The 13,563-nt window shown below is 43.7% G+C and overlaps 1 protein-coding gene across 6 annotated transcripts in view; it reads right to left on the bottom strand.

The window, feature by feature from the left end:
- The window catches only part of LOC124012771 (alpha-tubulin N-acetyltransferase 1-like), a 32,137-nt gene that overhangs the window by 14,945 nt on the left and 3,629 nt on the right, over nucleotides 1-13,563 (bottom strand). For 4 of the 6 annotated variants that reach the window (XM_046326718.1, XM_046326722.1, XM_046326719.1 and 1 more), the window contains 4 exons: nucleotides 11,840-11,953; nucleotides 8,671-8,772; nucleotides 7,852-7,897; nucleotides 266-340 (listed from right to left, as the gene is read on the bottom strand). In XM_046326718.1, the coding sequence (XP_046182674.1) occupies nucleotides 266-340; nucleotides 7,852-7,897; nucleotides 8,671-8,772; nucleotides 11,840-11,953 (337 nt within the window). Of the gene's footprint in view, nucleotides 1-265; nucleotides 341-6,950; nucleotides 6,997-7,851; nucleotides 7,898-8,670; nucleotides 8,773-11,839; nucleotides 11,954-13,563 lie in introns of all 6 variants that reach the window. The other 2 variants (XM_046326720.1, XM_046326723.1) reach the window with 1 other exon arrangement.

The raw sequence follows: 13,563 nt of genomic DNA, 5'->3' as shown, positions 1-13,563 counted from the left end.
TTAGTCCCAGGGAAAATATACTGTATCCTCATCAAGCTGTCATACAATGTCTTGACTGGGTTATCTAGTACAACTAAATGATGTAAATCCGACGTTTTCCAGCTGTACTGGGCTGGTTTCCCGGACCCAGATTAAACCAAGTCCTGGAATAAGAATCTCCATTAAACGTGTTTAATCCAGGACTAGCCTTAATCTGGGTACCGGGAAACTGGCCCATTAGGAGTTATCCTCCACGTGTTCTGACCAAGATTAAACGGTGGCTCACCCCTTCTCTGTGTTAGTGAGTAGGGCTTGATCTCTCCGTCCAGCTTTTTGGGGGGAACCTTTCTCAACTGGGCCGCTGTGGAAGAGGATAAAGTCAGCACGGGGTGGAAACATTATGTCAACACTACGGCAGGCCTATGTCAACCCTACGGAAACACTATGGCAGGCCTACGGCAACACTATGGCAGGCCTACGGCAACACTATGGCAGGCCTACGGCAACACTATGGCAGGCCTACGGAAACACTATGGCAGGCCTACGGAAACACTATGGCAGGCCTACGGAAACACTATGGCAGGCCTACGGCAACCCTATGGCAGCCCTATGGCAGGCCTATGTTAACCCTATGGCAGCCCTATGGCAGGCCTACGGCAACCCTATGGCAGGCCTACGGCAACCCTATGGCAGGCCTATGTCAACACTACGGGAGGCCTATGTCAACCCTATGGCAGGCCTACGGCAACACTATGGCAGGCCTATGTCAACACTACGGGAGGCCTATGTCAACCCTATGGCAGGCCTACGGCAACACTATGGCAGGCCTACGGCAACACTATGGCAGGCCTACGGCAACCCTATGGCAGGTCTTCGGCAACACTACGGCAGGCCTATGGCAGCCCTACGACAGGCCTATGGCAGCCCTATGGCAGGACAGGAAACATATGGCAACCCTATGGCAGGCCTACGACAGGCCTATGTCAACCCTATGGCAGGCCTACGGCAACACTACGGCAGGCCTACGGTAACCCTATGGCAGGCCTACGGCAACACTACGGCAGGCCAACGGCAACACTATGGCAGGCCTACGGCAGGCCTATGTCAACCCTATGGCAGGCCTACGGCAACACTACGGGAGGCCTATGTTAACCCTATGGCAGGCCTACGGCAACACTACGGGAGGCCTATGGCAGCCCTACGACAGGTATATGGCAACCCTATGGCAGGCCTACGACAGGCCTATGTCAACCCTAAGGCAGGCCTACGGCAGGCCTATGTCAACCCTATGGCAGGCCTACGGCAACACGGCAACACTACGGGAGGCCTATGTTAACCCTATGGCAGGCCTATGGCAGGCCATGTCACACTACGGAAGGATGGGCCTATGGCAGGCCCAACACTATGACAGGTATATGGCAGGCCTGGCAACACTACGGGAGGCCAATGGCAGGCCTACGACAGGTATGGCATCCCTATGGCAGCCCTATGGCAGGCCTATGCCAACCCTATGGCAACCCTATGGCAGGCCTATGGCAGGCCTATCGCAGCCCTATGGCAGGCCTATGGCAACCCTATGGCAACCCTATGGCAGGCCTGGGTACAATGTCAGAGGACCTAAACATGCCGTCTTACCTTCATACAAACAGGTAGAGCCATCTATACAAACAGGTAGAGCCATCCATACAAACAGGTAGAGCCATCTATACAAACAGGTAGAGCCATCTATACAAACAGGTAGAGCCATCTATACAAACAGGTAGAGCCATCTATACAAACAGGTAGAGCCATCTATACAAACAGGTAGAGCCATCTGTACAAACAGGTAGAGCCATCTGTACAAACAGGTAGAGCCATCTATACAAACAGGTAGAGCCATCTATACAAACAGGTAGAGCCATCTATACAAACAGGTAGAGCCATCTATACAAACAGGTAGAGCCATCTATACAAACAGGTAGAGCCATCTATACAAACAGGTAGAGCCATCTATACAAACAGGTAGAGCCATCTATACAAACAGGTAGAGCCATCTATACAAACAGGTAGAGCCATCTATACAAACAGGTAGAGCCATCCATACAAACAGGTAGAGCCATCCATACAAACAGGTAGAGCCATCTATACAAACAGGTAGAGCCATCCATACAAACAGGTAGAGCCATCCATACAAACAGGTAGAGCCATCCATACAAACAGGTAGAGCCATCCATACAAACAGGTAGAGCCATCTATACAAACAGGTAGAGCCATCTATACAAACAGGTAGAGCCATCCATACAAACAGGTAGAGCCATCTATACAAACAGGTAGAGCCATCCATACAAACAGGTAGAGCCATCTATACAAACAGGTAGAGCCATCCATACAAACAGGTAGAGCCATCCATACAAACAGGTAGAGCCATCTATACAAACAGGTAGAGCCATCCATACAAACAGGTAGAGCCATCCATACAAACAGGTAGAGCCATCCATACAAACAGGTAGAGCCATCCATACAAACAGGTAGAGCCATCCATACAAACAGGTAGAGCCATCCATACAAACAGGTAGAGCCATCCATACAAACAGGTAGAGCCATCTATACAAACAGGTAGAGCCATCTATACAAACAGGTAGAGCCATCCATACAAACAGGTAGAGCCATCTATACAAACAGGTAGAGCCATCTATACAAACAGGTAGAGCCATCTATACAAACAGGTAGAGCCATCTATACAAACAGGTAGAGCCATCTATACAAACAGGTAGAGCCATCTATACAAACAGGTAGAGCCATCTATACAAACAGGTAGAGCCATCTATACAAACAGGTAGAGCCATCTATACAAACAGGTAGAGCCATCTATACAAACAGGTAGAGCCATCTATACAAACAGGTAGAGCCATCCATACAAACAGGTAGAGCCATCCATACAAACAGGTAGAGCCATCCATACAAACAGGTAGAGCCATCATACAAACAGGTAGAGCCACACAAACAGGTAGAGCCATCCATACAAACAGGTAGAGCCATCCATACAAACAGGTAGAGCCATCCATACAAACAGGTAGAGCCATCCATACAAACAGGTAGAGCCATCCATACAAACAGGTAGAGCCATCCATACAAACAGGTAGAGCCATCTATACAAACAGGTAGAGCCATCCATACAAACAGGTAGAGCCATCTATACAAACAGGTAGAGCCATCCATACAAACAGGTAGAGCCATCCATACAAACAGGTAGAGCCATCCATACAAACAGGTAGAGCCATCTATACAAACAGGTAGAGCCATCTATACAAACAGGTAGAGCCATCTATACAAACAGGTAGAGCCATCCATACAAACAGGTAGAGCCATCTATACAAACATATCTCTACTTGTCTCATACAGTGGCTGCAAAAGTATTCACCCCATTCGGCCTTTTTCCTATTTTGTTGCCTAACAACTTTTTTTTTTTGGGGGGGGGGGTTGTATCATTTGATTTATACAACATGCCCACCACTTTGAAGATGTAAAATAAAATAACAAGTGAAACAACCTATAAATAAGACATGAAACTTGACAAGTTGAGCGCGTATAACTATTCACCCATCCATCATTCCTTCAATTGTGGCCAGTTTCCCAGTCCCTGCCAATGAAAAACATCCCCACAGTATAATGGTGCCACCACCATGCTTCACTGTGGGGATGGTGTTCTTGGGGTGATGTGAGGTGTTGGGTTTGCGCCAAACATAGCATTTTCCTCGATGGCCAAAAAGCTAAATGTTTGTCTCGTTTAACCGGAGTACCTTCTTCCATATGTTTGGGGAGTCTCCCGCACGCCTTTTGGCGAACACCAAATGTGTTTGCTTATTTTGTTATTTAAACAATGGCTTTTTTCTGGACACTCTTCCATAAAGCCAAACTCTGTGGAGTGTACAGCTTAAAGTGGTCCTATGGACAGAGACTTCAATCTCCACTGTGGAGCTTTGCAGCTCCTTCGGGGTTATCTTTGGTCTCTTTGTTGCCTCTCTGATTAATGCCCTCCTTGCCTGGTCTGTGAGTTTTGGTGGCCGGCCCTCTCTTGGCAGGTTTGTTGAGGTGCCATATTCTTTACATTTTTTAATAATGTATTTAATGGTGCTCCGTGGGATGTTCATAGTTTCTGATATTTTTTTATAACCCAACCCTGATCTGTACTTCTCCACAGCTTTGTCCCTGACCTGTTTGGAAAGTTCCTTGGTCTTCATGGTGCCGCTTGCTTGGTGGTGCTCCTTGCTTAGTGTGGTTGCAGACTCTGGGGCCTGACAGAACAGGTGTAGAGTTGAAGACGGAAGTTTACATACACTTAGGTTGGAGTCATTAAAACTTGTTTTTCAACCACTCCACAAATGTTTTGTAAACTACAATTTTGGAAAGTTGGTTACGACATTACTTTGTGCATGACACAAGTAATTTTTCCAACCATTGTTTACAGACAGATTATTTCACTTATAATTCATTGTATCACAATTCCAGTGGGTCAGAAGTTTATATACACTAAGTTGACTGTGCCTTTAAACAGTTTGGTAAATTCCAGAAAATGATGTCATGGCTTTAGAAACTTCTGTTAGGCTAATTGACATCATTTGAGGCAATTGGAGGTGTACCTGTGGATCTATTTCAAGGCCTGCCTTCAAACTCAGTGCCTCTTTGCTTGACATCATGGGAAAATCAAAACAAATGAGTCAAGACTTCAGAAAAAATATTTTAGACCTCCACAAGTCTGGTTCATCCTTGGGAGCAATTTCCAAACGCCTGAAGGTACCACGTTCATCTGTACAAACAATAGTACGTAGGTATAAACACCATGAGACCACATGGGCCGTCATACCGCTGTCATACCGCTGAGGAAGGAGACGCGTTCTGTCTCCTAGAGATTAACATACTTTGGTGTGAAAAGTGCAAATCAATCCCAGAACAACAGCAAAGGACCTTGTGAAGATGCTGGAGGAAACAGGTACACAAGTATCTATATCCACAGTAAAACGAGTCCTATATCGACATAACCTGAAAGGCTGCTCAGCAAGGAAGAAGCCACTGCTCCAAAACCACCATAAAAAAGCCAGACTACGGTTTGAAACAGCACATGGGGACAAAGATTGTACTTTTTGGAGAAATGTCCTCTGGTCTGATGAAACAAAAATAGAACTGTTTGGCCATAATGACCATCGTTATGTTTGGAGGGAAAAGGGTGAGACTTGCAAGCCGAAGAACACCATCCAAACCGTGAAGCACGGGGGTGGCAGCATCATGTTGTGGGGGTGATTTGCTGCAGGAGGGACTGGTGCACTTCACTAAATAGATAGCATCTTAAAGAAGGAAAATTATGTGGATTTATTGAAGCAACATCTCAAGAAATCAGTCAGGAAGTTAAAGCTTGGTCGCAAATGGGTATTCCAAATGGACAATGACCCCAAGCACACTTACAAAGATGTGGCAAAATGGCTTAAGGACAGCAAAGTCAAGGTATTGGAGTGGCCATCACAAAGCCCTGAACTCAAACCTATAGAACATTTGTGGGCAGAACTGAAAAAATGTGTGTGAGCAAGGAAACCTACAAACCTGACTCAGCTACACCAGCTCTGTCAGGAGGAATGGGCCAAAATTCACCCAACTTATTGTGGGAAGCTAAAGGAAATGCTACCAAATGCTAATTGAGTGTCTGTAAACTTCTGACCCACTGGGAATGTGATGAAAGAAAAGCTGAAATAAATAATTCTCTACTATTATTCTAACATTTCACAACCTTAAAATAAAGTGATGATCCTAACTGACCTAAGACAGGTATTTTTAACTAGGATTAAATGTCAGCAATTGTGAAAAGCTGAGTTTAAATATATTTGGCTAAGGTGTAGGTAAACTTCTGACTTCAACTATATATATACTGAGATCATGTGACAGATCGTGTGACACTTAGATTGCACACAGGTGTACTTTATTTAACTAACTATGTGACTTCTGAAGGTAATTGGTTGCACCAGATCTTAATGAGGGGCTTCATAGCAAAGGGGCTGAATACATAAACACACACCACTTTCCTGCTTAGAGGTTTTGAATACTTTTTTTTTTTCACTTCACCAATATGGACTATTTTGTGTCCATTACATGAAATCAAAATATAAATCAATTTAGATTACAGGTTGTAATGCAACAAAATAGGAAAAATGCCAGGGGGGGGTGAACACTTTTGCAAAGCGCTGTATGTGTGTAAATGGCTCTGGTAGTGGGTGGGACTACAAATAGGTATATTATTATCTGTGGTGTGGGGAAGGCAGCCAGGGACATTGTTAGGGGTAGTGTGTCTATCTGATCTCAGGGTAACCATAGCAGCCTGGTACCTGGGAGGGCTTGCTCCAGTATATCATATATCTACAGTATATCTACAGTATATCTACAGTACATTGTGTCATATAATGGACCCAGCTGGGAGAGAAGCAGGGTAGTGATACAGAAGAGCAAGCACACAAACACAGAGACAGAGAGAGACAGGTGAAACAGGAAAACAGGAGAGAGAGACAGAGAGACAGAGAGACAGAGAGACAGAGAGACAGACAGACAGACAGACAGACAGACAGACAGACAGACAGACAGACAGACAGACAGACAGACAGACAGACAGACAGACAGAGACAGAGACAGAGACAGAGACAGAGACAGAGACAGAGACACAGACAGACAGACAGACAGACAGAGACAGACAGACAGACAGACAGACAGACAGACAGACAGACAGACAGACAGACAGACAGACAGACAGACAGACAGACAGACAGACAGACAGAGAGAGAGAGAGAGAGAGACAGATCCCTTTGTTTATGTCAGGGCCCCTGTTTCTCATTTCTCAGAGAAAAAGAGGGGCCCTGACATCAATGAAAGGATAGAGCAGCTAAAGGAGAAAGAAAGTGGGTTTAGTGGATGCGAGGAACGAGGAGGAGTAAAAGAGATAGAGAGTTCCTTACAAAAAGCCGTACATTCTCTGATCCGGCAGAGGAGAGGGAGGCGAGCCTGGGAAAGTTTGGTGAAACAAAAGCCGGCGTATAGAAAAACACAATAAGAACAAGTAGTGCACTTCACAGAACTTTCCAGGGTTAGTGACTCTCCAAAAATATCCAATATACTGGAGGGTGCAAATGGGGAAATAGTTTTTATTTATTTTTTGTAGCCTACTATTGTTCATTTAACAAAAATGTAAAAAAATGAAATAAAAAACTACAATAAATTACTTCAGAAAAGTAGCACTGCAGCTTATCTCATATCTCATGCTTCTGGAGACGATATGTCTGCTACATGCACGTCTTGGCAATGTGCCTCCACAGACACTTTTATCACAACTAAGATGGCCGCTACAGATTTGAGTTTTAGTGCGACACCTTTTGAGTGGTTTAAGGCCAAATACATGCATTGACAGGATGATGTAACATCTAGCTTATTCTAAAAACAAACCCAGCTGCAAATATTAGAGTGTCTGTTTTTTGGCAAGGATACAGAGAGGAGAGACAGCCCAGTCTGTATTAGGCGTGAAACAAGTGAACACCGGTGAGGGTGTGGACACCCACGCTAGCACAAACCCTGCTCCTATTACCAGTCACCACACCACCACAGGCAGGAAGCCAACACTGATTACACCAGAGTGGTGCTGTTATTTCAGATGAGAAGTGTTGCGCAACGGGCTGCGTCACAAATGACACTCTAGTTCTCTATTTAGTGTACTACTGTTAACCAGGACTCATACGGGCTCTGATCAACAGTAGTGAACTACATTAGGGGAAAGAGAGCCATTTGGGACGCAACATAGTTGCACAACACTACTCATCGAAAATAACCCCAGAATGAATGAAGACACAGAGATGGGAATATTACCTGATCTGTTGGTGAAGAAACCATCAAACACCACAAAGTTATTGACCTAGAGAAGGGGATGGGAGACAAGTGGACAAGGAAAGGGGGAGAGAAGGGGAGACAAGTGGACAAGGAAAGGGAGAGAGAAGGGGAGAGGGGAGAGAGAAGGGGAGACAAGTGGACAGGGAAAGGGGGAGAGAGAGAGGAAACTGAAAAACATATTAATAATTCATTAATTCGTCCCAGGTGGATGATAGATGGCCGGCCCATGATGATGACATCATGCAGCTAGTCTGTTTACCAGAATCATTAACAGTAGGGCCCAGCCTGATGAGAGCTAGTCTCTTTAACAGAATCATTAACAGTAGGGCCCAGCCTGATGAGAGCTAGTCTCTTTACCAGAATCATTAACAGTAGGGCCCAGCTTGATGTAGGGCCCAGCCTGATGAGAGCTAGTCTCTTTAACAGAATCATTAACAGTAGGGCCCAGCCTGATGAGAGCTAGTCTCTTTACCAGAATCATTAACAGTAGGGCCCAGCTTGATGTAGGGCCCAGCCTGATGAGAGCTAGTCTCTTTAACAGAATCATTAACAGTAGGGCCCAGCCTGATGTAGGGCCCAGCCTCTCTTCAAGTATGTTCTATATTTAGCCAATACCCCCTTCACCTCCTGTCTTATCTCAGTCTGAAACAGTTAGTTTATGAAATGTTCCTATCTATTTGCATTATCTGAGGCTGTACTGTCAGGCCTGTATACTAATTTACCAGAGTAAAGATACAGCGTTGAGAAATACAAAGCTCTGGTGACACAATCACAGGAGAGACCGCTGTCAAATCATACCTGAGGTACACCGTTTTTCAGACTGTAATGCTTCTCCAGGAAAGAGAGGAACTTAGGGGAGGGCCTGTCGTAAGCCATCGTCACTGGCTCTACCTTTTTGTGCTGAACATGGAGGGGGAAGAGACGGAGGTAAAACATAGCAATTACAACACGTCTCAACAAGCAAACAGACATTTGAAGAACAGCCTCTTGGCAACACCCTGTAATTTCTCTGCCTCAGCCCACCATCACATTCCAGTCTGTGCCTTCTACTTTTCATAGCCTGGTAAAAAAATAAAAAATCAGGAATACTGTACTTAACAATGGTGAGAGCCGAGGTGTATTCATTAGTGCAAAACCGTAACAAAACAAAAAAAAACGTTTCACTAACATTGTTTGTTTTGCAATGAAAAAGAGAGTTTCTTATAGGACCAATTCAGGTAGGTCCATTCCCGTTTCGTCCCGTTTGCTTCCCTTTGGTTCCTAATGAAAACACCCCGGCTGTAACCAGGCTATAGTGGTCATTCCTTCAGGGTGTCAATTCTAATTGAAGTCACTCAATTCAGATAGTGATTTGAATTTTAAAAATCTAAATACACATGTAAAGTGTTGGTCCCATGTGTCATGAGATGAAATAAAAGATCCCAGAAATGTTTCAGCTTATTTCTCTCAAACTTTATGCACAAATTTGTTAATATCCCTGTTAGTGAGCCTTTGTCCTTTGCCAACATAATCCATCCACCAGACAGGTGTTGCATATCAAGAAGCTGATTAAACAGCATGATCATTACACAGGTGTACTGTCATGACGCTGGCCTGGGGGTAGGTTTATGACAGTCATAAATACCTCTTCCCCCCCTCTCTCTGTCTCTCCTTTTTCCTCTCTCTACCCTACTGATGTTACATTTACAAAACCCTTGGTAAACATAGAGATTCTGGGAACATCAGAAGGTGGGGGGAAATGAACTATATTCTGGTAATCCGAACAAGTGAACATATGCAGTGGTACTTAATGAATATGATGTCAGTTCGGTTGTCATCTGAGACATTCTCATCAATGATAAGATAACAAACTCTACAGTGGAAAGTCTACACATCAGAGTTATCGGATTCACATGGAATTTTTATTCAATTTAAATTTTTGAATATGAAATTATTCATGATGGGATGAAATGTGATTTTAGCTTCTAAAATGTGAGATTTGGGTTTTCATAAATTAGGGCTATGCTCAATCAGTGGCCCGCCCCTGTGAAGGGACATGGGCTATAAAACTTTTCAAACACGCTCTCCTCTCCCTTCCTATATAAAGCCTGGACGACAATATAACCTCCTGTTCCGAGGACGACGGTCCGATGTCAGAATGGTTCAAATAATAACTACAGAACGAAGCCAACATCACCGTGAGCTTTGGATGCGAATGGTATGAACTTTGAACTCTTATTCACTACAGAAGTGATACCTCCTAGCCATTGAGTTAGCAACAGCCGCTGCAAACGAGGTTAGGAAGGAACAGACACAGTATCCTGTCTACCACACAACGACGTTACTACAATGTATTCAATTTACCAGCAGAGACATTGTTCAAAGGACAAAGGACTCGGTTGGGCAACACGGCCTTCCATCTACCACCAACCTACCGAAGCGCAGCTCAGAGTAAATATTTATTGCATTTTCCTTTTCCAAATGGGCGGTAATTTAGAATGCATAAGATACTGTATTTACGATAGCACAGCTTCGCCCTTTGTTCCTCAGTCTTCCCGCTCTTTCACTCAAACCCAGCCCCTTTTCTTTTGTGTAACAAGCTGTCATATCTGTTCCGCCCGCTGGGGACGATTTCCTTTATGACGTAATTTGTAATCAAGTTATGATTTAATTATGTGTAATTCTGTGTGATTAGTTAGGTATTTAGTAAATAAATAATTCAACCCAATTTTGTATTGCTGATTCAAATTGTTAGCCAGGGTACATGCAGAGAATTTACAACTTTCAGATGAGACTGAATTAAGATGAGGATTAATATTGACTGCTATTGGTGTAAAATATTACTAGGTCTTTAAGAGTTTATTCGGAAGATAACAGCTCTATAAATATTATTTTGTGGTGCCCGACTCTCTAGTTAATTACATTTACATGATTAGCTCAATATTAATTATTTTATAGAATAGCATGTCATATCACTTAATCCGGCATAGCCAAAGGCACGACAGTACCTTGTGCTGAGGACAATAAAAGGCCACTTTAAAATGTGCAGTTTTGTTAGACAATCTCATGTCTCAGGTTTTGAGGGAGCGTGCAATTGGCATGCAGACTGCAGGAATGTCCACCAGACCTGTTGCCAGAGAATTTAATGTAAATTTTTCTACCATAAGCCGCCTCCAACGTTATTTTAGAGAATTTGGTAGTAGGTTCAATCGGCCTCACAACCACAGACCATGATGGCAGTGGGGTTATGGTGTGGGCAGGCATAAACTATGGACAATGAACACAATTGCATTTTATCGATGGCAATTTGAATGCACAGAGAGGCCCATTGTCGTGCCATTCATCCGCCGCCATCACCTCATGTTTCAGCATGATAATGCACAGCCCCATGTCACAAGGATCTTTACACAATTCCTAAAAGCTGAAAATGTTCCAGTTCTTCCATGCCCTGCATACTCTCCAGACATGCCACACATTGAGCATGTTTGGGATGCTCTGGATCGACATGTACGACAGCATGTTCCAGTTCCTGCCTATATCCAGTAACCTCACACACCCATTGAAGAGTGGGACTATATTCCAGACCACAATCAACATCCTGATCAGCTCTATGCGAAGGAGATGTGTCATGCTGCATGAGACAAATAGTGGTCACACTACATACTGACTGGTTTTCTGATCCACGCCCCTACCTTCTGTGACCAACAGATACATATCTGTATTCCCAATCATGTGAAATCCCTAGATTTGTGTAATCCTCAACCCTGCATCAGTCCCAGGTAAACCCCAACCCTGCATCCGTCCCAGGTAAACCCCAACCCTGCATCAGTCCCAGGTACAACCCAACCCTGCATCCGTCCCAGGTAAACCCCAACCCTACATCCGTCCCAGGTAAAACCCAACCTTTCATCCGTCCAAGGTAAAACCCAACCCTTCATCCGTCCCAGGTAAACCCCAACCCTGCATCAAGGCTTGGTCTCTGTCTCACCTGCAGCATGAAGCTAAACAGCTCCAGTCCGTAGCCGTGCCTCTGAAGGTGCTCTGTCACGAAGAAATCCAAGACACACAGAGGCTCCGTCTCGACATGCGCCCCTCGCTGGTCCTAGGGAGGCATTACAATACATTCAATTCAATTCAAGTCAAGTCAATTCTCAATTGAATTTAATTCAACTTGATTAATCCCCTCAGGAGCAATTACGAGTAACCATAGTGAGGGAAACTAGGACATTTGAATGAGGCTGGCACAATTCCCGTATAACCGTGTAACCGACGGTTATGGATGAACACCATTGTGAAAATAAAATACAACCGACATAACCGTTTAAAAATATATGTTTGTTGGTTTTTTTTTGTCAAACAAACAGCTGACTGAATGATCAGCAGCAGCGCAGCACATAGAAATATAATGAATAGAACAGGCTTGGAACCTCTAACCCTGGTAATATGACTAGAATGAATAGAACAGGCTTGGAACCTCTAACCCTGGTAATATGACTGGAATGAATCGAACAGGCTTGGAACCTCTAACCCTGGTAATATGACTAGAATGAATAGAACAGGCTTGGAACCTCTAACCCTGGTAATATGACTAGAATGAATAGAACAGGCTTGGAACCTCTAACCCTGGTAATATGACTAGAATGAATAGAACAGGCTTGGAACCTCTAACCCTGGTAATGTGACTGGTAAATATAATGAATAGAACCTCTAACCCTGGTCATGTGACTGGTAAATATAATGAATAGAACCTCTAACCCTGGTCATGTGACTGGTAAATATAATGAATAGAACCTCTAATCCTGGTCATGTGACTGGTAAATATAATGAATAGAATCTCTAACCCTGGTCATGTGACAGGTAAATATAATGAATAGAACCTCTAACCCTGGTCATGTGACTGGTAAATATAATGAATAGAACCTCTAACCCTGGTCATGTGACTGGTAAACTCAAATTGGTAAAGAGGTCAATGGAAGGCCGACCGTTGAGGATAAAAGAAAGATGGCGGATTGGCATTCAACAAATCTGATCTAACTAAAGTGGATATTTGTCAAATCCGTCATGATTGATGTATTGTAACAGGCACATAATGTGGTTAATAAAGTCTGGATTTGTGTAAATATGTGGCTGTTTTCACTGCATTACATTTAGAAGTTGACCCTTTTTTCATGTTTAGAATAAGTTACTGCTAAATGCCAAATCCTGTTCGTATAAACTGGTAGCATAGCTAGCGTACAAAGCTCAGTGGTTGATAGTCATAGTCGTTTTTTAACTGTTATGCAGTGAATTGGTGACGATGACATGGACACGTATTGGGGTTGACATCCATACAAGCATTATACTCTGATTTTAACCTCAACATAGTGTGAAATACACACACGTATAAACAATAGCTTAAATGTAGGCTAATTTTGAGAATTGAGGATCGTTTCCATTGTTTTGGTCGATTTCCATTGACATCTTTATCACACCTAAAACTAGGTTAAAGAAGGGGAAGTAAATAAATCATTCCCGTGTGGAAGCGTTTGAAAATAAACAGATTCATGTGACCAGTGCCATTGGCTGGATTCTCCAGGATTAGCATTGGAAACCTGACCAGCGGTCGGGAAAAGCAGTTTCTATAACAGCTCATTTAATAGAATGACAGTTATGCTATATCTTAGTAGTTAGCTGAAATTCTCTCAACAATCGTGTTAATTCTCTGGTTTACTC

The sequence above is a fragment of the Oncorhynchus gorbuscha genome, linkage group LG24, assembly GCF_021184085.1.
Source record: "Oncorhynchus gorbuscha isolate QuinsamMale2020 ecotype Even-year linkage group LG24, OgorEven_v1.0, whole genome shotgun sequence".
NCBI lineage: Eukaryota > Metazoa > Chordata > Actinopteri > Salmoniformes > Salmonidae > Oncorhynchus > Oncorhynchus gorbuscha.
This window is presented reverse-complemented; position numbering and strand designations above follow the sequence as displayed.